This window comes from Ursus maritimus, unplaced genomic scaffold (genome assembly GCF_017311325.1).
Source record: "Ursus maritimus isolate PB19 unplaced genomic scaffold, ASM1731132v1 scaffold_1, whole genome shotgun sequence".
Taxonomy (NCBI): Eukaryota; Metazoa; Chordata; class Mammalia; order Carnivora; family Ursidae; genus Ursus; species Ursus maritimus.
In genome coordinates this window covers 98,342,044-98,363,527 of record NW_024423343.1, presented here as the reverse complement: position 1 = coordinate 98,363,527, position 21,484 = coordinate 98,342,044, and the positions used below count along the sequence as shown (strand labels likewise).

The following is a 21,484-nucleotide window of genomic DNA, read 5'->3' as shown; positions in this document are numbered from 1 at the left end:
CCCCCCCCCCCCCCCCGCCCTCTCCTAGGCACAGATGAAGCCTGGATTCATTTTTGTTCCATCCTTTAGTGCTTATGGATTCCTTGATGGGAATTTAGATGATTGGCTATGTGGGTCAGATTTATAGTTACATGTATCTTAAAGTCATTAGGTTTTAACATTAGGTTATTGTGTTTAGCACAATAGCACAATTAGGTAAGTCTGACAATGTAACTTTATATTCCTCAAAGATTGGTTGATGTCATTGAGTTTTGTTTGGACACTGTGGAAAGCAAAGCTAGTGTTTTAACTTGGCAATCACCAGTTTAAGTGAAGTTGAGTTGTTGCTTGCTTGTTTGGAATATACTCCACTTTCCTAAAAAAACAAAAACCCCCAATTTTCCACATGGTAGTTTTGTGCCCAAGTGAGTGCACAAAAATTGCTTAATGCAACTGAAGTATAGAACTAGTAAGGATTGTGGGACCCAGGGAGCAGGGTGCTAAGTGGTTTTCCTTGTTTCAGGACCCACCCTAGGCCAGGTTTTGAGATAGCTGAAGGCAATGCTCTTCAGCCTGCGTCCTACTTCCTTCCCTCATTCCTTAGGGACACATTTTGTGTGATTTCCACCTGTGGAAATGCTGCCTAAGGCCTCCATTTACTGTTTCTCTTCTAGGCAATTGGAATGGCATTTAACTTTTAAAATAAAGAGATGATAACAAGCCAGCATCTGAGATTTAATTTTTTAAGGTAAATTTTTTAGAGTATATTTGGGGGTCGATAACTTGTATGAATTTTAAATTCTATATTTTGATAGCATTGGAAAGGAAATTGCTCTTCATATTCCCAGAAAATGCAGGTTCCTCAGCTATGTTTATATCCTTGCTAACAACTAGCACACTTCGTAATAATTTTATTTACGATCATTTTTATTTATTCTGTCTGATTTCTCTCCCCTACGTAAGCCAGGGAAAATAGGGATCACCTTGTATTGGTCAGTGCTCTATCTCCAAGTGCCAGGAACTTCTTAGGCACTGAGCAAATGACAGGTGATGAACAGAGTCGTTTGCTCTCTATGAAATGTATTCATTCTGATTAGCCGTGAACTTGGTAACTAAGTTTATGGCACCGAATGTGCGACTGTAGGTTTTGGTAGAGTAGATGAATTCTGGTGCAAGGACCATGTAATCTCTTTTTATCACTCCTAGCTGGAAACAGAAGACAAAACAAATATTAAGGGAAGTTGGGGACCCTGATGAGCCACCTAATCAGCCTAATTGACCCTCCCCATTAGTAGAGAGGCTCATGTCATTGCTGCAGGCTGCCCTCACTTCCTTAGAGTGCCAATTTCGATTACTCACAGGCTACACTTGCTGGGTCTCAGTGTAAAGTCAGACAGGCAAGATACATGAACAGGTGAAAGCAGTTCTTGCTCAGTGGGTGTGAATAGTAGTTTTGTAATATTAGGTTTCTTGATGTAAACTGAACCTCTAATTTCTAAAAGCAACCTAATCATTAAAAAAAAAAAGGACTACAGTTACAGTAAAGCTTTACTAGAAGGCTAGGGGTAGAGTACTCACAAATGATGAATTATATCCCTTCGGTATTTATTTTCCCTTCTTGGAATGTGATTCTTGAGGCATGGCTCAAGCAAAGGTGGGAGGAGATTAGTGTGTTTTAAAGGGAAGGAAGGAAGCACTTGGGAAATGCGTCTGGGATAGGAGGTGGGCAGAGTTGGGGGCGTTTGTCTTGTGAAGGCAGAGGGAGGTAAGAGCTGAGATGGGATAAGAATGCAGCATGGCTTTTCTCCCCCGCCTCCCCCCTCCCCATTCTTTTCGATTCCTCTGTCTCTTTAACTTTTCTGATGGCATAACTCCTCTTCTGGAGGCCAAGCACCTGCAAGTCTTAACCAGACCTTCCCATCTTCCATTCTCTTGTTCCTTTGGGTATTTATATTCAGAGGAATTGTAGCAAGCTGGGTGTGAGAGAAAGTGTGTGTGTGACTCACATATGTGTGATTCGCTCCTTTCCCAAGTCCTGTTTCTGTCCAAGCTGACATGGTGGGGTGGTGGTTTGGGCTGAGGTGAGGCTTGGATACCAGGGCTTGAGAGCAGGGGGTTGTGGGGAAGTGTCCTACACTGGCTGGGAGTAAGGAAGGAGAGAAGAATTTTTTTTTTCTTTTTTCTTTTTTTAAAGATTTTATGTATTTGACAGAGAGCACAAGCAGGGAGAGTGGCAGGCAGAGAGGGAGAGGGAGAAGCAGATTCCCTGCTGAGCAAGGAGCCGGATGTGGTGTGGGGGCTCATTCCAGGACCCTGGGATCATGACCTGAGCCCAAGGCAGACGTGTAACCGGCTGGGCTACCCAGGTGCCCTGGAGACGATGCCGTTTTAAAAAACTTTATTTTTGAGATGATGCACTAAAAACAAGAACAACAAAAACACAAAAAAACCACTAATTTTTATTTTGAGGCAATTGTAGTTTCACATGCAATTGTTAGGTAACACACAGATCCCTTACACCCTTTACACATTTTCTCCCAATGGTAACATCTTGCAAAACTGTAATGCATACTACAATCAGTGCATTAACATTGAAATACAGAACATTTCTATTATCAAGGAGCCCTTGTATTATCCTATGATAAATCTGTGTGATTTAAAAAGTTAGAGCTTTTGCAACTATATTACTGGTTACATAAATTTGGCCATTATAATGTGCAAGCAATTGTTAAAAAAAAAAGTCAAGTAAATGCTTGTTTTTATAACAGTTCTCATTAAAAATATTCATATGATAATGTCTATAAACAGCACCACTTTGATTACAGTAGATGTAGTGTTGTGATAAATTGTTTAATGGGGGAAAAAGCTTTTCATTATGATGTTAGCTGTGGGTTTGTTATATATGGTCTTATGTCTACCCTCTTCGTTGAGAGTTTTTGTTATAAACAGATGCTGAATTTTGTTAAATGCTTTTTTTACATCTATCAAGATGATCATGGTTTTTATCCTTCAGTTTGTTAATTTGGTGTATCACATTGATTAATTTGTGGATGTTAAACTGTACTTGCATGCCTGGAGTAAATCCCACTTGATTGTGGTGTATGGTCTTTTAACGTATTGTTCAGTTGGGTTTGTTAATATTTTGTTTGGGATTTTTGCATGTGTGTTCATCAGGGCTATTGGCCTATAATTTTCTGGTTTTGTTTTTGTTCTGTTTTTTTTTGTTTTTTTTTTTTAAAGATTTTATTTATTTATTTGACAGAGATAGAGACAGCCAGCGAGAGAGGGAACACAAGCAGGGGGAGTGGGAGAGGAAGAAGCAGGCTCCCAGCAGAGGAGCCTGATGTGGGGCTCGATCCCATAACGCCGGGATCACGCCCTGAGCTGAAGGCAGACACTTAACCGCTGTGCCACCCAGGCGCCCCTGTTTTGTTTTGTTTTTTAAGATTTTATTTATTTATTTGACAGAGAGAGAGACAGCCAGCGAGAGAGAAAACACAAGCAGGGTGAGTGGGAGAGGAAGAAGCAGGCTTTCAGTGGAGCAGGGAGCCCCATGTGGGGCTCGATCCCAGGACCCTGGGATCACGCCCTGGGCTAAAGGCAGACGCTTAACAACTGAGCCACCCAGGCGCCCCCAGTTTTCTGGTTTTGGTATCAGGGTGATGCTGGCTTTCTAAAATGATTTTGGAAATATTCCATCCTTTTCATTTTTTCAGAATAATTTGAGAAGGATGGGTACTAACTCTTTAAATGTTTGGTGGAATTCATCTGTGAAGCCATCTGTCCCCAGACTTTTGTTTTTTGGGAGTTTTAAAATTACTGGGTCAATTTCATTACTTGTAATCAGTCTATTCATATTTTCTATTTCTTTGTGATTCAGTCTTGGAGGGTTGTGTGTTTCTAGGAATTTATCCATTTCTTCTGGGTTTTCCAATTTGTTGGCATATTATTGTTCAAAGTACTCTCTTTGATTCTTTGTATTTCTTTGGTGTCAGTTCTAAGTTCTCTTTCATTTCTGAATTTATTTGGATTGTCTCTGTTTTTATTTTGTTTTGTTTTTGATGAGTTAGTCTAGCTAAAAGTTTGATTTTTGTTCATTTTTTCGAAGAGCCAGCTTTTAGTTTTGTTGGTCTTTTCTATTTTTTTTTTTTTTTGGTTGCTATTTATTTATTTCTGCTCTGATTTTTGTTATGTTCTACTGAATTTGGGCTTTGTTTATTCTTTTTCTGGTTCCCTTAGGTTTAAAGGTAGACTGTTTATTTGGGATTTTTCTTGTGTCCTGAGATAGGCGTGCATTGCTATGAAGTTCCCTTTTAGAACTGCCTTTGCTGCATCCCATAGATTTTGGAAGGTTATGTTTCCATTTTCATGTGTTTCAGGTATTTTTTTATTTCCTTTTGATTTCTTTGTTTGAACCATTGGTTAGTCTCCATGTGTCTGTGTTTTTCCCAGTTTTCTTCTTGTAATTGATTTCTAGTTTCATACTGTTGTGGTCAGAAAAGATGCTTGATTTGATTTTGGTCTTCTTGAATTTATGGAGACTTGTTTTGTGGGCCAACATGTGATCTGTCCTAGAGAATGTTTCATATGCACTTGAAGAGAATGTATATTCTGCCTTTGGTTGAAATGTTCTCTGTATATCTGTTCAGTCCATCTGGCCTAATGTGTTGTTTAAAGCCAATGTTTTCTTATTGATTTTTCTCTCTGGATGATATGTTCATTAATGTAAGTGGGGTATTAAAGTCTCCTACTTTTATGGTGTTATTGTCAGTTTCTCCCTTTATGTCTATTAATACTTGCTTTATGTATTTAGGGGCTCCTATGTTGGGTGCATAAATACTTATGAATGTTATATCCTCCTGTTGGATTGACCCCTTCATCATTATGTAATATTCCTCTTTGTCTTTTGTTACAGTCTTTGTTTTAAATTCTTTTGTCTCATATGTGTATTGCTACTCCAGCTTTCTTTTCACTTCTGTTTGCATGGAATATCCCTTGCTATTCCTTCACTTTCATTCTGTGTGTCTTTAGAACTGAAGTGAGTCAGTTGTAGTTCACATATAGATGGGTCTAGTCGTTGTTGTTGTTGTTTTTTTTAAATTCCCTTATTTTTTTTTAAGATTTTATTTATTTCTGTGACAGAGAGACAGCCAGTGAGAGAGGGAACACAGCAGGGGGAGTGGGAGAGGAAGAAGCAGGCTTCTAGCGGAGGAGCCCGATGTGGGACTCGATCCCGATCCCGGAACGCCGGGATCACGCCCTGAGCCAAAGGCAGCCGCTTAACGACTGCGCCACCCAGGCGCCCCCGGTTGTTGTTTTTTTTTAATCTGGTCACCCTGTCTTGATTTTTGCATTTAGTCCATTTACATTTAAAGTAATTATTGATAGGTATGTATTTATTGCTATTTTTGTTGTTTTTTGGTTGTTTTCGAAGTTCTCTATGCCTTTTTTCTTCTCTTGATCTCTTCCCTTGTGGTTTGATGATTTTCTTTAGTGTTATATTTGGTTTCTTTTCTTTTTTTTTGTATGTGTGTATCTGTTGTGGATTGTTGGTTTGTTGTTACTGTTAGGTTCATATTTGAGATATGTTTGTTTTAACCTGATAGTGCTTACGTTTGAGTGCATTTTATAAATTTGTTCCTTTTTATTGTCAAGTAATATTCTATCATATGGATGAGCTAGTTTAATGATGCATTTGCTGAAGGACATCTGTATTGCTCCACGTTTTGGCCATTACCAATAAAGCTGCCACTGGTCACTTACGTACAGATTTTTGTGTGAACGTGTTTTTATTTTTCTGAGATAAATGTCCAGGAGTGCAATTCTGGGCCATATTGCCATTTCATGTTTGGTTTTGTAAGAAACTGCCATTGTGGCCCTACCATTTTACATTCTTATTAGCAAAGAATGAGAGATCCAGTTTTTCCACATCCTTGCCAGCCTTTGGTGTTATCACTCTTTTCTGTTTTAGGTATTTTGATGGATTTGTAGCAGTATCTTATTGTGATTTTAATTTACTTTTCCTAATGGCTAATGCAGTTGAACATCTTTTCATGTGCTTATTTACCATCTATGTATCTCTTCTGTGAAATATCTTTGTGTCTTTGTACATGTTTTAATTGTATTTTTTCAGTGTTGGCTTTTGAGGGTGTTTTATGTATTCCGGGTACTAGTCCTTTGCTGGATATGTGGTTGGCAAATATTTTCTCACTGCTTTTAGCTCGTCTTTTCATCCTTTTACAGAGTCTTTCATAGAGCATAAGTTTTTAATTTTTTCTGAAATCCAGCTTACCAATTTTCCCTTTTATGGATTGGACTTCTGGCATCTAATAACTCTTTGCCTAGTTCTATATCCTGAAGATTTTCTCCGATTTTTTAAAAGTTTTATAGTTTTGCATTTAATAAATGCAAATAATACAAATAACATAATTTTTGTATATGGTGTAGGATTTGGGTTGAGGTTCTCTTTTTTTTTCTTCAGGTTTTTATTTAAATCCCAGTTAACACACAGTGTGATATTAGTTTCAGATGTAGAATTTAGTGATTCATCACTTACATATAATACCCAGTGCTCATCACAGCAAGTCCACCCCTTAACCCATCCCCCTACCCACTTGAGGTTCTTTTTTTCCTCTTGATGTCTAATTGCTTCAGCACCACGTTGAAAAAATATCTTTTCTCTATTGAACTGTTTTTCGTCTTTATCAGTAATCTGTTGGGCATATTTATGTGGTCTTTTATTGGGTTTTCTGTCTGTTCTATTGACATATGCATCTATGCCTCCATCAATACCATGCAGAACTGATTACTGTAGGTATGTAATAAGTCTTGAAATTGGGTAAACAGATTCCTCCAACTTTATTTCTCTTTTTCAAAAGTGTTCTAGCTATTCTAGTTCCTTTATTTTTCCATATAGATTTTGCAGCAAGGTCTTATGTCTACAAAAAAAAATCTTTTTGTGATTTTGGTAGGAATTGCATTAAATTTGTATATCGGTATGGGGAGAATTGATGTGTTTACTCTCAGGTCTTCTAATACATGAACTCCGTATGTTTTAACTTTTATTTTGATCTTCTTTAATGTATTCGATCAGCACTTTGTACTTTTTAGCATATAAGTCCTGTGCATGTTCTGTTAGACTTATGCTTATTTGTTTTTGAGTGATTTGCAAATGGAATAGTATATATATATTTTAAAGATTTTATTTATTTATTGGACAGAGAGAGACACAGTGAGAGAGGGAACACCAGCAGTGGCAGTGGGAGAGGGAGAAGCAGGCTTCCTGCTGAGCAGGGAGCCTGATGCGGGGCTCCATCCCAGGACCCTGGGATCATGACCTGAGCTGAAGGCAGATGCTTAACGACTGAGCCACCCACGTGCGCCAGAATAGTATTTTTAATTGTGTGCATGTGTTCATTGCTGGTATGTAGAAATACAATTGGTTTTTATGTTTATTTTGTATCTGTGACTTTGCTGAATTCACTTATTCTAGAAGGTTTTTTTTTTTTTCTTGTAGATTCCTTTGGGTTTTCTCTGTAGATAATCATGTCATCTGCAAATAGGTACAGTTTTATTTCTGATTTATGTATCTTTTATTTCCTCTTTTTGTCTTACTGCACTGGCTAGAACTTCCAGTATTGTGTCGAGTAAGAGTGATGAGAGAGAACAAAGAGTATTGAGACTAGATGTTCTTGCCTGTTCCTCATCTTAAGAGGAAGGTATTTAGTCTTTCACCATTAAGTAGAATGTTAGCTGTGGATTTTTTTGTAGATATGCTTTATCAAGTTGAGATAGTTCCCCTCTATTCCTGTTTTCTGAGAGTTCTTATCATGACTGGATGTAGAAATTTGTAATATGCTTTTTTTGTTTTTGCACTGATTGATATGATTATGTGATTTTTTTCTTCTTTAGCCTTTTAATGTGACAGATTACATTGATTACTTTTTGAATATTGAGCTAGCATTGTTTCCTTGGAATAAACACCACTTGGTCATGACGTATAATTGTCTATATTGCTGAACTCTGTTTGCCAATATTTTAAGGATGTTTATATCTGTATTCATAAGGTGTATAGGTCTGTAGTCTAGAAGGATTCTGTCACCCATAACAAGCCTGGCCGGGTGAGTGATCCTGACCTGAATGCCGTGCACTGCGAGGTGGTGTACTGATCACTGTAGCTAAAACTGGGGACAGATTTCATACCACCTTTTCTAATTGGAGGACTCGTTGTAGGGAGAACTACCCATAGGGTACACTTGAAGTAATGAGCCAGTTAATCTTCCTGGACGCTCCCCCTGCATAATTAAGTTTAGTTTTGGGGTGATTGCACGGTTGGTCTGCTTGTTCGTTACCTGAGAGCTTGCGCATGGTGTTTTTAGAAACACCTGCAGGTCTAAGATGCAAATAACAGTGTTTTTGGGAGGGAGGCAAGTTAATACTGCCTTCCAGAACAAAATGCCAGGCCTAAGGGTGCACATGGTATCCTTGGAAAGAAATTGCTTTACAGTTTATGACTGGGATCCACTTGGCCCAGAGGGCACAAGGCGTCAAGGCCTCCAGTGTGACTTTTGGCCAGCTGGTAGGCATTAGGGTTTTCACTTGAGTACACATTATTGCATTTGGAAATTATTTTTGGAGGGACTGCCTGAGGACAGTCAGTCCGGTCTGTCTTGTTTGTCTGTGCCACTAGCTGAGTGGCATTTGTCTGTCTCATGAGGTGGCTGTGAGAAGGCGGGGGCACGGTGGTAAAGAAACCACCTGGAGATGTTGACGTGGGAGCCACAGGAGCTGGGATATGTGTTTCTGATAGACTGTTCTGGTAATGGTGAGCCTACTGTGGTCAGAGCCATCTTTCAGGAGTTGGCAGATGCAGGTATCTGTAAATTGGAGGCATTTAGGATAGTTTGGGAGAAATTCAGCAGGGTGTTTTGCTTCATGAGGATTTTTGCAGGGAGTTTTCAAGACAGAAGATTGCTAATGAGTGACCCCCCACCCCCCGCATCTCCTGGGGGTATACGTTGTTCTCTGGGTGGACGCTGTAGATGCTGACGTTATTTCTCTTCCTCTACCGCTACCAAAAATCTGTGTGTCTCATTCCAGTAGCTGTAACTTTACCTTCTAATCAGCTCCCAGTCCCTGAAGGGATTATTTTTTTTTTCTTAAAGATTTTATTTTTAGGTAATCTCTGCACCCAACATGGGGCTCGAACTCACGACCCCAAGATCAAGAGTCGCACAGTCCACCGACTGAGCTGGCCAGGCGCCCTCCTGAAGGGAATTTTTATAAAACTCACAGAGACCCTTTATGTCCCCCACTTGGGCCTGCAGTGTATTTGAGTGGTCATTATGCCTGTGATCTGCGGCCTGGTCAGTTCAACAAGGGAATCCAGAATTCAAATCCCCTAAGCCCCTTTTGGCTCCTTGTCACATGGAACGTGTCGCAATTAGGCTGGCAGGGGGATTTCTGTAGAGAAAAGAAAGAAGCATTATACAAAGGAATGGCCAGGGTGGAATTCCAGGATTTCACATTGGTCGGTATAAGCCCCCCTGCCCTGCCCCAATCCTGTTTGTTCGGATCATTACCCGGGAAATGGCTGCAAGAGGACGGTCCTTTTCTGGGGGCAGCCACATTCAGTGCACAGACTGCTGCCCCACGTTATGTGCTCCCAGAGGTCGGGCAGGTAGGCTGAGAAATCTTCTCGAGTTAATTTTTCAGCAGGCTTTTTCAATGCGTCATGATGCCAGATGGCTGTGGATGGTAGAGAGGAGTGGAAAGTCTACGGACTACCTCGACTTTTAGCCCATTGTTCCTTAGATAAAAGATGAACCATGGTCAGACTGCAAATAGGATGGAAAAGCAAACACATGGTGCGGATTCATTTCTAGGGTCACAGTGGCGCGACCGGAGTCAGGTGATTTGGAACATGAACACTGAAACCTGGAAAAGACTGCCATTGGGAGTGTGGAGTTCTGAGAGGAGGTCAAAGGTCGAATGTCGTATATCAGCTGGAGCAGGCAGGGGCAGCAGTCTGTGCCATGTGGCCTCCCTCACTAGGGGACCAACTCGTCAGCTTCTGGCTGGAGTCACAAGGCTGGCGGTGGCGCTGCCTCAGAGGTGAAGTTCTTTCTGTTGTGCCCATGCATGAGGACAGACCGAGGCGGCAGTGGTGGCGGTCTGGGCGGTGTGGGCTCCAGCAGGAGCTGGAGGCCAGGGGTTCTCACTGGAGAGCAGGCCCTTGTGTGGGCATCTAGGTGAGTTACCCAGGTGGTTCAGTCAGCAGCTGAGAATTGTCACAGTTCACAGCCTAGGGGATAGTTTTCCAAGAGGCAGATCAAACCACTAGGCCTTTGGTGACATCTCAAACGTCAGTAAAAAATATAAGCTCCATCTGTGGGAACATTAGCCAGGGTTGTGGGAACGGCCTTGAGTTCTGCCCACTGAGCAGAGTGACCCTGTCCATTTTTGGTTCTTCACAGGGAGGGGAGGCAGGGGAGCTTGTCGTGGTGGCATTTCTCTACCTGTAGCTCTTCCCGATGGGGGGAGAATCCCCTCTGGCACCACATACAGGGAAGTGTAAGTAAATGGAACATACTATTCATACATTCATGTGTAAAAACAACAGTACTTTGGATTGGCCTGAAGGGTCCCATCCACTGGGTCGTGTCAGTCTCTTTCCCACTATGAATCCTGTCCAAACCCCATTGGCTGAATCTGAGTACTTCCTCCTAGCACAGGACCAGGTAGGATGGTACGTGGGTGCCTGTATCCACAGAGCCATGAAAGTTTGAGCCCTTCCCCTCCCTGAAGTTCCCCAGCATACTTGGGTGCATAAGGCCTTCAGTCTCTCTTAGGGACAGGGAGACAGACCCCAGCCTACCCATAATCCTCCTCCTCAAAGCAGATGTCAGGATAGAGGGTGAGGGGAGGGATTGGGGGTGCACAGCAGGAGAGCAGCTCTGTGCCAGTAAGCAAGGCACGCTTTTAGTTCCAAGTGGCTTGGTGGCTATTCATGGCTCAACTTAATGCACTTTTCAGTCACCCGAAGCTCTAGATCCTCGTTGCTGACATCATTTGTTTTGGCTCCGGGCATTCCTTCACTGTTCAGCCGCCACAGTCACATTGCCTCTCATCAGAGAGGTGGGTGATATGCAGCATCGTCAGGGAGAGTGACCCATGGACAGCCAGAGCACCCCTGGGCAGCTCCTTGCAGTCCTACCCTTTGCTGCTCATGCTCTAGAAGTGAATTAACACTTTCTCCTCCGCCCCCACCGCTTGCACAGGAGCATTTGCTGCCAGATCCCAGGGGATCTTCTTATATCCCCTAAGCCCACGAGACCTTTGCCTGGTCCAAAAAGCCATGTCTGTGGCAGCATCCATTCTTGTCAGCAGCAGCTGCCAAGAACTGCGAAGAACGGGATTTTACCCGACTTGAAAGCCGACAGTCAGCCTGTCACCGTTTGCCAGACACCGTCTCTGGGGTCAGAGACAAAGGACTGCCTCTATACAGCACAGCCAGAAGCATGAGTTGCATGTTTGTGTCTGTGCTTCTTTTCCCACAGATCCCATGGGGGCAATGGGAAGGGCCCAGAAGGATGCCATACCTTCAGTGGGTTTGAGTCAGGCTGGAGAGCCCTGAGTTCGGGTCATCCCGATCTCATGCTGGCTGAGGATGGTCGTACCGCACAGCCCACAGCCCACAGCATGAGCATCGTGTGTCTGTGTCTTTTCTTGCCCCACGAGTGTGCAGCCATTGAACGCTGAGTTTAGGTAATCCTAACCTTTTTGTAAAGTGCTGCGAGCCAACCTGCCCAACCTCAGCCCAGAGGGAGACACTCCTTTTATTGTACTGGACAGCACCAAACCTGCCTTCTCCTCTGTAGGGAGAGGATATCTCAGTGTTTGCTAGACACACACCTGTGCATAGATCGTTCAGAACTCAAGCAGCCAGTTCCTCATAAGAGATACAAAAGTGTGAGATCTGTGGAGAATCGCCTCCCAACACACAGCGCAAGGACCAACATCCTCGCTGATCATTGTGAATCAAGAAAAATAGAATTTGTATGCAGCGTACCTTGTTTAAGAAGGGAAGTGTGCGAAATATTCTTTCCGAAGAGTTAAGTGTCTAGCCCCTTTGGAAAACTCAGCTGTCCAGGATAGGCCGTTCTTTGAGAGTCTTACTTGCCTTGAGTCCAGGACACAAACTGTGATTTTGTGTATTTGCCCCAACTTGAGGGTCACAAAGGCAGGTCTGTGGAATTATAGGTGTTGATTTTTCAGGGGGTAATATACACAGAGTGAACAGCATTCAACAGTGTGTTGATTAGAATTGCTTATGACCCTTCCTCAGGAAAGGGCAGCTGCTAATGGCATTATGCAATGAAGTACTTGTAACACTGAGAGGCATTTGGTAGCCATCAGATCTAGCTAATATTCTAATATTTATTTTGTGCATACTGTTATGTGAACACCTAAGAAGGAAGATTGTTTTTCTTAACCTACCTAAAAAAAGAAAAAAAAAAAAAGGTTGAGGTTAAAGACTTTAAAATCACTCATAAGTTAATACATTGAAAATGATTTTCTCAAAAGTTTTATGTCCATGAAAGATGGGTAAACTGAATTTTCTTTTTTTTTTTTTTTAAGATTTTATTTATTTATTGGACAGAGAGACAGCCAGCGAGAGAGGGACCACAAGCAGGGGGAGCGGGAGAGGAAGAAGCAGGCTCATAGCGGAGGAGCCTGACGTGGGGCTCGATCCCAGAACTCCGGGATCACGCCCTGAGCCGAAGGCAGACGCTTAACGACTGCGCCACCCAGGTGCCCCCTGAATTTTCTTTTCTTTTTTTTAAGATTTTATTTATTTGATAGAGCGAGAGAGCACATGCAGGGGGAGCAGCAGAGGGAGAGGGAGAAGCAGGCTCCCTACTGAGCAGGGAGCCTTATTCGGGGCTCCATTCCAGGACTGGGATCATGACCTGTGCTGAAGGCAGACGCAGAGGCCCCCTGAATTTTCTAATAGTGCTTTGATTTGAATTTTACAACTAAATATTTAGAAAAAGGCCAAGCGGCTTTCAAATGCTTATTTAATCCTTGCATGGCCTTAGTCTATAAATGTATACTTAATTTCATATTTTAAAAATGATACTTTTGAAAAAATTTAAAACAAATTCCTGTTCATTTTTTCCCGTTTGTATTATAATGACCAGCTTTTACTATTTCATTGTCACCAAGATCTATTTTTATTTTTTAATTTAATATTTTAAAAGATTTTATTCATTCGAGAGAGAGAAAGAGAAAGCATGAGAGGGGGAGGGTCAGAGGGAGAAGCAGACTCCCCACTGACAGGTAGCCTGATGGGTGGGACTCAATCCTGGGACTCTGGGATCATGACCTGAGCTGAAGGCAGACACTTAACTGACTGAGCCACCCAGATGCCCCTGAGATCTATTTTTAGAATAAAATTTTGTTCTCCCTCTAAGAGTTAAAAAAATAAAAGAAACGCTTTTGAAGTAGGCCAGAAGCGATTAAATTAACATTTCACTTTTAGTCATAATCTTCAAAGTGATGTGATTTTAACTTATGAACTTCATAATTATTCTTATGAACTTTAGTTATATAGAAATATAAAGTTATTAATTGACCAAGGCTGAGTTCTCCTTAAAAGGTGAACATTTATCATTCACCAACTTAGGATGCTAGATGCTCATTTAAGAGTAATAAAAAGAGTGGTTTTTTTCCCCTCTCCTTCCCCAGTCTTAAACAACTTTTTTTGGGGGGGGGTGGGCTAAATGACCTATGGATGATATTTAGCAATACATATGATTATTTACTCCACAATCAGTAAGGTGCAACTGTACAATCATTTGCATTTCAGTGATTGTCATCTTAGCAGAATTCCTTTTTCACCCTACTTTTATACCTGACCATCAGTGCCACTTTAGTTCCCTCACATAAAGGAACAAGGAACTGTATTTCTTATCCTCTTTTTATTGACTTGTTTCAAAAAGAAAGGCGAATGGACTTTTTGCCCTGTGATGTAGTTCCTAACTCTAGAGGCAAACTAGGCATTTAGTGCAATATACATATATATTCTTCTTATTTGGTTAGAACAATACTTTTTTGAAAGTTGTACTTTTTTCATGTGGGCAACACAAGCCTTTTTTTTTTTTTTGTAATTTTTAAAATTTTTTTATTTTACTTTTAAGTAATCTCTACAGCTAACATGGAGCTTGAACTTACAACCCTGATATCAAGAGTCGCACGCTCTACTGACTGAGCCAGCTAGGGTCCCATATAGTAAGATAGACTTTGAAGCAAACTTGCTATATGGCAGTTTTGGTTTTATAATATTTACATTTAGGAAGTAGATACAACTTTACCAAGATTGTTAGTTTTTCCAAAATGATTCACCCTAGGAGTCTGTTAAAATTCAAGTCCTATCCACCACTTCTCGGAAACCTGCGGGTTGCAGGAAGGAAGGTCACCCAGTGCCCTCTTCTGTCTGGTGGTTATAAAATCTCCTCCATGTTAACTGCTTGAATGTTGAGTGCTTTTGTACTGTCAAAGCTTCTAATACTTAACTCATTTTGGATTCCATTCTCTCATAAAAAGGTCAAGAGCATGCTTCAAATGCTTTCAAAGGCACATCTCCTTTTTTGGGGGGAGGGTAGTAAAGTCAGTCTTCATTATTTGCATATTCGTTGTGAATTCACCTACTCACTAACTCACTAAAATTTATTTGTAACCCGGAAAGCAAGACTCAGAGTTTTTTGGTTGAAATGTGCAGAATAGTGAAAACTTTGAGTTACCAATATTTACATTTCCAGCTGAGGTCAAACCAGCGGACCTTCTTGTTTCAGCTCTCATATTGTAAACAAGGGTCTGGTTTGCGTTCTCTTTAGTGCCATGCTTTTCACATTTGTGTGCTTTTTTGGCGATCTCGCTATTTAAAACAACCCCCACCTGAAGTGCTGAAGTGTCCAGGAAGGTTATGATGTGCCTGAAGGAGAAGAATACGTGCCTTAGATAAACTTTTTTCCAGACCTGAGTTATGGTGCTGTTGGCTGTGAGTTGAATGTTAAGAAATCAAGAATATAAAATAAGGCATCTTTAAACATAAATACACACAAAACAAGATTACGTATTGATCCGTTGATGAAAACGTTGTGACCAGATGCACCAGAAACTCAAGGGAACCTAACGCTGTATTTCCCTAGGAGCAGTGGTTCAGTATTCACTAATTCAGTGTTCGCGACCACTTGATAAACCTTATCCACTGCTAATAACCAGAATTGGCTGCAGTTAGTTGTTTCATTTATTTGGGCTGATAGAGGTCAACCTAATGTCAACAACTGAGTGTTCTGCGAGAATGCATATTTTGTACTTATCATCACGGGAGGTCCTGAGCCTTTTTACCTACGGTGCTCGATTTTTTTTCACCTCAGGAGCCTGTGCCAACTGGTTGACAGTCCTTCAACTCAGAATTTTGCAATGAGGAGAGGAGCCAGCTTGGAATGAGAACAGCTGGGTCTTTAGGGAGGCTGGCATGCAGCTTGGCTTGGCTTTCCCTTGACCATTCCATGCTGAATTTCCACCTTCACCGTTCACGCTGCTAGAGCCTAGGCCATAAAAAAACAGCGCCGACCTGTCCTGTAAGGACCAGGGAATTCTAGGCCAGAAGGGGAGGCTGCTGGGCTGCATCTGTTCTTGGCTCTGATGAAACACCGGTTACCTGTCGGGGACCTGGGAACTCCCTGTGAGAGGGTTCCGACACAGGTTGTGTGTTTCTTTTGTTTGTTTCTTTGTTTTCAAGAGTTGAGTGTGCTTTGGATATGGTGACTTCTTCATTATCCCAATCCAGTCGGGTAAGTATCAGCCAGAACGGGTTCTTGTTTTTTTGTTTTTGTTTTTTTAGGCAGGGAGGTTTAAAGACGTTCCTAACCCCAGGCACTGTCGCTGTCTCTCTCGCTCTCTCTTTTTTTTTACGCCCTCACCCATATTCTATGTTAACCTAACATGTAATTACGGATAGAGTTGAGCTGCTGCTGAAATGTCATATGGCGTAGGTATTTGATTAAACGTTAATTCTGATTTTTAAAAGTTTTCATATTCTGGAGCAATAAGGCTTTTCTTTAAGGTCTCAAATATTTTCTTTTTTTTAAAAAAGATTTTATTTATTTTTGTGACAGCTCGCATGCATGCGCACAAGCCGGGGGCGGGGTGGGGGGTGGGTAGGGGCAGAGGGAGAAGCAGGCTCCCCACTGAGCAGGGAACCGGACGTGGGGTTCCATCCCAGGACCCCGGGATCATGACCTGAGCCGAAGGCAGACGCTTCACTGACTGAGCCCCCCAGGCGCCCTAAGGTCTCAAATATTTTCATGGGCAGTGGAAAAGCTCATAGGCCCGAGGTACTATGACTGCAGTGCAGGGAAGGATTCAGGTTTTCCTCAGCCCCTTAGCTGCACTTGGTTCTGCTGACATTGTTGGGGGCTCTGGTGTGCCTCAGGCCACACATGTTGCTGGGTATCCCAAAGAATCCGTATAACATTCTTTCCCCCAAGGGGCTGTTGGGCCAGACCCTTTGAACAGCTGTCTTCCCTGCGGCACCACCAGGTGCTGTGGGCAGCCAGCAGGGCTGGCAGCTGAGGCCGGGGCAAAGGAGGAGCTGGAGCAAGGGTGAGCTGGAGCAGGTGGTCCTGCCTGAGTTTTGAAGGCTGCCTGCGTGGTGACGCAAAGAGGCTTGGGACAGAGGAAGTGTGGGGGAAGCCGGAGCGGAAGGGTATGGCCGAGGCTTGGAAGCAGCGTGGTATGTGCGGGAGCCTGTGGGCTGCCTTGGCTGCTGGAGTGCTATATGGAAGGTGGATTGTGGCGGTGACAGATAGCATCAGAGAGGAGGGAGGGGCTGGGTGCGGAGGGCCTTGGTGCCATCTTAGACAAGATGAGACTCGTCCTGGGTGTGTGACCTACTTCAGGGAGCTCTGCTGCATGCATTTGAGATTTATTGGTACCCCTTAACTGCATGTCAGTTATGAAGTTTCTCTTTCTCTGTCAAATAAATAAATAAAATCTTAAAAAAAAAAAAAAAGAAACAGCATAACTTAAAAACACATAATCATTATTAAAACATCAAGCAATATTAAACATACATAAAACAGAAGTCTCTTATATTTCTCCCATTCGGAGATAGCCGCTGTCCACGTTTTGGTAAATGCCGCTCTGGACGTCTCTGTGTGCTTATGGAGACACCACATACCCGTGGCTTTCTAGCTTCTGTTTTCACTCCCTAATCTGTCATAGCGTCTTTCAAAGTAGTGTCCATGGATCCGTATCGCCCTTTAGTGGCTGCAGGGGATTTTATCTTACGGAGTTTACTTAGGCAGTTCTCCATTGATGGGCATGTAGATGGATTCTAATTTTTGTTAACTGTTAGAAGCACTTCACTGAAAAACAAGTTCCTTGAATGTACATCTTTGTGTACTTTCCTTAAAATGTTCTTATTGTGAGAAATTTTACACGTATAAAACAGTAGAATAGCATGACAAGGTCTCATATATACCCAGCTCGAGCAGTTAACAATATTCTGCCATTCTTTCTTTTCATCTGTATTCTACTGGTTTTTGCTCTGCCAGCTATTTGAAAGCAAATCATTCATACCATTTCGCCTATATCTACCTTACTCTTTTAAGATAAGAACTGAAAAATACTATCAAATAAAGAGAATTAACATTAATTTCTAATATCATCGTCATTGTCTCTTTTTTATATGTTTAAAATTTCTCGCAGTAAAAACATTTATGTAAATCAGAAGCGATCTAAAGTTTTGCATTGGTTGATCTCTTTAAGTCTCTTTTAATTTATAATCATCTTCGCCTTATTTCTTGTGTTATTTATTTACTGAAGAAACCAAGTCAGGGGCGCCTGGGTGGCTCAGTCAGTTAAATGTCTGCCTTCAGCTCAGGTCATGGCCCCAGAGTCCTGGGACTGAGCTCCGTATTGGGCTCGTTGCTCAGTCGGGAGTCTGCTTCTCCCTCTGCCTGCTGCTCCCCCTGCCTGTGCTCTCTCTCTCTCTCTCTGACAAATAAATTAAAAAAAGAAAAGAAAAAAAGAAACCAGATCATTTATTGAACAGAATTTCCTAGTCTGAACTTGGATGGTTTTTTTTTTTTAAGATTTTATTTATTTGACGGAGAGAGCACAAATAGGCAGAGTGGGAGGCAGAGGGAGAGGGAGAAGCAGGCTCCCCGCTGAGCAGGGAGCCTGATGACGGCTTCTTCTGAGGACTCTGAGATCGTGACCTGAGCGGAGGGCCGGTGCTTAACTGACTGAGCCACCTGGGTGGCTTTACCCATGTTTCTACTAAGGTGTCAGTCTTTTCTTACATATTTCTGTTGTAATACGTATCAGTCTCTTTCTGGGTGGTTGCTGATTTTTATTCACTTAGGAAGGCCTTTCTTACCTTAAGTTTATAAAAATATGTGCCCATTTTTCTGGTGCCTCTCTGTGATTTTACAGTTAAATGTGAATATTTGTTCCATGTCGGATTTATTTTTGTATAAGGGATGAGGTAAGGATCTAGCATTACTTTTCTCTGAATATCTGACCAGTTTTTCCCAATGCCATTTATTAAATAAACTATCTTTTCCCCACTAATGTCAAACACCACTTTTATACTAAATTCTCTAATCTTGAATCTGTTTCTGAATTTTCGGTTGTGTTCCACTGATTTGCCAGTTTTCCCTGCTTCATCATTACAACTTAAATTACTACGGCTTAATTGTCCTTTAAAATTTTTATTACTGACTTCTGTGAATATATGAATCATACCAGCTTCTTCATGTACGATTATATGTCTGACTAATTGCTTAATAATGTGTTTTGATAATTGGTGCTGCCTTTTTTTTTATGACTTTGCTGACTAAGCTCATAAATTTATTCTTCCGGATAGATTTTAGACATATTTGTGACAGGTCCCCCAAGGCATCCTTTTATATTTTGGTTGAGATTTTATTCAGTTTCTAGGTGAATTTAGGGGAGAATTGATTTCTTTACAACTTTGAGTCTTCATAATTAACAACTTGGTCATTTCATTTATTCAAATCTTTTATCTGTCCTTGAATATTTTTTATTAATTTGTTCCAAAGTTTTTATTTGTTTTGGTTTCTCTGTCGCTTCAGTGGGATGCCTTTTAAATTTGACCAGATTTTTTTTTTTTAAGTAAGTTGAACCTCTGGGAAAATATCACGTTTTATAATCTGTAATATTAGCTTTCTAAATTGTCTCTTCAGTATGCCTGCCTCCCTAAACTAACAAGCTGTAGTGTTTTTTTTTTAAAGATTTTATTTATTTATTTGATAGAGCGAGCATGCAAGGAGTGAGCACGAGTGGGAGTGGGAGGGCAGGGGGTGGGGGGAAGGGTAAAGGGAGAAGGGGAGAGAGAGAAACCACCCCCCACCCCCCACCCCCCACCAAGAGGGGCTGGATCCCAGGACCCTGGGATCATGACCTGAGCCAAAAGCAGACCCTTAGGGGGCGCCTGGGTGGCGCAGTCGTTGGGTGTCTGCCTTCGGCTTAGGGCGTGATCCCGGCGTTGTGGGATCAAGCCCCACATCAGGCTCTTCCGCTATGAGGCTGCTTCTTCCTCTCCCACTCCCCGTTTGTGTTCCCTCTCTCACTGGCTGTCTCTATGTCTGTCAAATAAATAAATAAAATCTTAAAAAAAAAAACAAAAGCAGACCCTTAACAGACTGAGCCACCCAGGTGCCCCCACAAGCTGTAATTCCTGCAGTCCTTAAGACAAATCAGGTAATGGTTGCCTCCTTATTATAGGTAGCTATTATTCTTTAGTGACTGAGTATAAAGTATAACAAATTTCTGATGAAGGTGACAGTGCATTGCTGACCAAAATTAGATATTAATGCAAATTCAAAATTTCAACTATTTAAGTATGACATTTGGGCAGCTTTTTATTAAGTGGAAGGAACAAACCTCTAATTATGAAAGTTTCATTAAGGCACGCATGTGCCAGTCTGCCCAGCCTCCTTAGACCATTTATATGATTTATTTATTGCACCTGGGAGTCTAGGATCTTCTGCCTACGTTAGCTGTCCTTATGCCCAAACCTATTTTATCCCAAACTGACTGTTGCTAAAAGCGGCTACTATTCATTGAGTCTATCACGTGAGATCCAACTATGTGTTGCAACAAAAAGATGGAGTTGATTTTTAGTTAGATCTGTCCACGTCTAAACTCTTTGGGGACTTTGGACTACACTATAGGGCTTTCTAGCATGTGTGCCTGGATGTGTGTGCGTGTGTCTTGGAGGGCTGCTTTGTTGTTGTGGGAGCTGCATGACAGGAGGAAGAAGTGGTCATGGTTTCAGCAAACCTGTAACACTGCTTCTAAAATCTTTTACAGAAATCTTTTACAGTATCCCTTTTTCAAGAAGTATACTTTATCAAGTACTTCAGTATATCTTACATTGTAATTTCGTAAATGTCTGCTGAACTGCTAATACTTGATAGATTCTAGGATCAGAATTTGGGAGCAACATCGTAATCCAGATTTAAGAAGAAATAGAGTCATCGCTAATATTGGAATTATCCATTCCAATTGTTAATTTGAAGTCATTAAGTACTAAGCAAGATTATAAGGTGAGCCCTTACCTTATTTTAGAGGGGAAAAAATAATTCAGTTCATTAAGAACCATTCATTTAAGTATAAACAATATAAATTCTAATTATAAATTTATGTATTAAAACAGCTTGAACCTTTGCTTTTCACACATAATGTGCTATATATCCTCTCAACCTTGGTAAAATACTTGTTTAAGCATTGTATGATACAGAGAGACTTTCTAGGCCAAATGAGTATGGCTTGTTTGTGTATATTATGAAATAGTCCAGACACACTAAAAGGCATAAAGAGTAATACACTATCCATGTACCTGAAATCCTGCTTAAGATATGAAATTTTACCCATATAATTGGCCCATGTACTTCTCTCTCATTGCATAATCCTTCCTCTGCCTCAGAAATAACAGTTATCTCCTTTTAAACATAATAAAAGCTATGTTTCTGAACTTTAGTACAAATGGTGGGGTACCGTGACTCTTCTGCAACCTGCTTTTTTTTTTCATTTGCCATAATATTTTTGAGATTCATTTATGCTGATGCATAGGTCCATTCATTTTTGCTGCTTGTACTCTTCCACTGTATGCCATAATTTCCTTATCTCTTCTGTTGGTGGACATGTTTCCAGTCTTCGCAATTAATAAAGTGTTCTTCTTGTGCACATATTTCTCAGATTCCCTAGGGTACCTTTGAATGAAATTGCTGCATCAAAAGATACCTGTTGGGGATGCCCACCTTCCCTGATTAAATTCTCACTGCTCTACACCCCTCCTTGCCAACACTAGGTATTATCAGATTTTGTTTGTTTGTTTGTTAGTCCTGTGAGTGATAGGTCTCATTATCTTGAATTTCTCTGATTCCTAGTGAGGTTAGACATCCTT

The 21,484-nt window shown here is 41.3% G+C and overlaps 1 protein-coding gene across 8 annotated transcripts in view; it reads left to right on the top strand.

Annotated features, from left to right (window-relative positions):
• Window positions 1–21,484, top strand: part of CUNH2orf76 (chromosome unknown C2orf76 homolog) — a 55,233-nt gene that overhangs the window by 1,543 nt on the left and 32,206 nt on the right. For 3 of the 8 annotated variants that reach the window (XM_040645845.1, XM_040645801.1, XM_008686113.2), the window contains exon 1: window positions 7,379–7,401. The exons of 2 other annotated variants lie outside the window; for them this stretch is intronic. In XM_040645845.1, the coding sequence (XP_040501779.1) occupies window positions 7,387–7,401 (15 nt within the window). In that variant the 5' untranslated portion in view covers window positions 7,379–7,386. Of the gene's footprint in view, window positions 1–694; window positions 728–7,378; window positions 7,402–7,517; window positions 7,542–9,657; window positions 10,230–21,484 lie in introns of those variants that run through there. 3 more of the 8 variants (XM_040645827.1, XM_040645834.1, XM_040645821.1) reach the window with 3 other exon arrangements.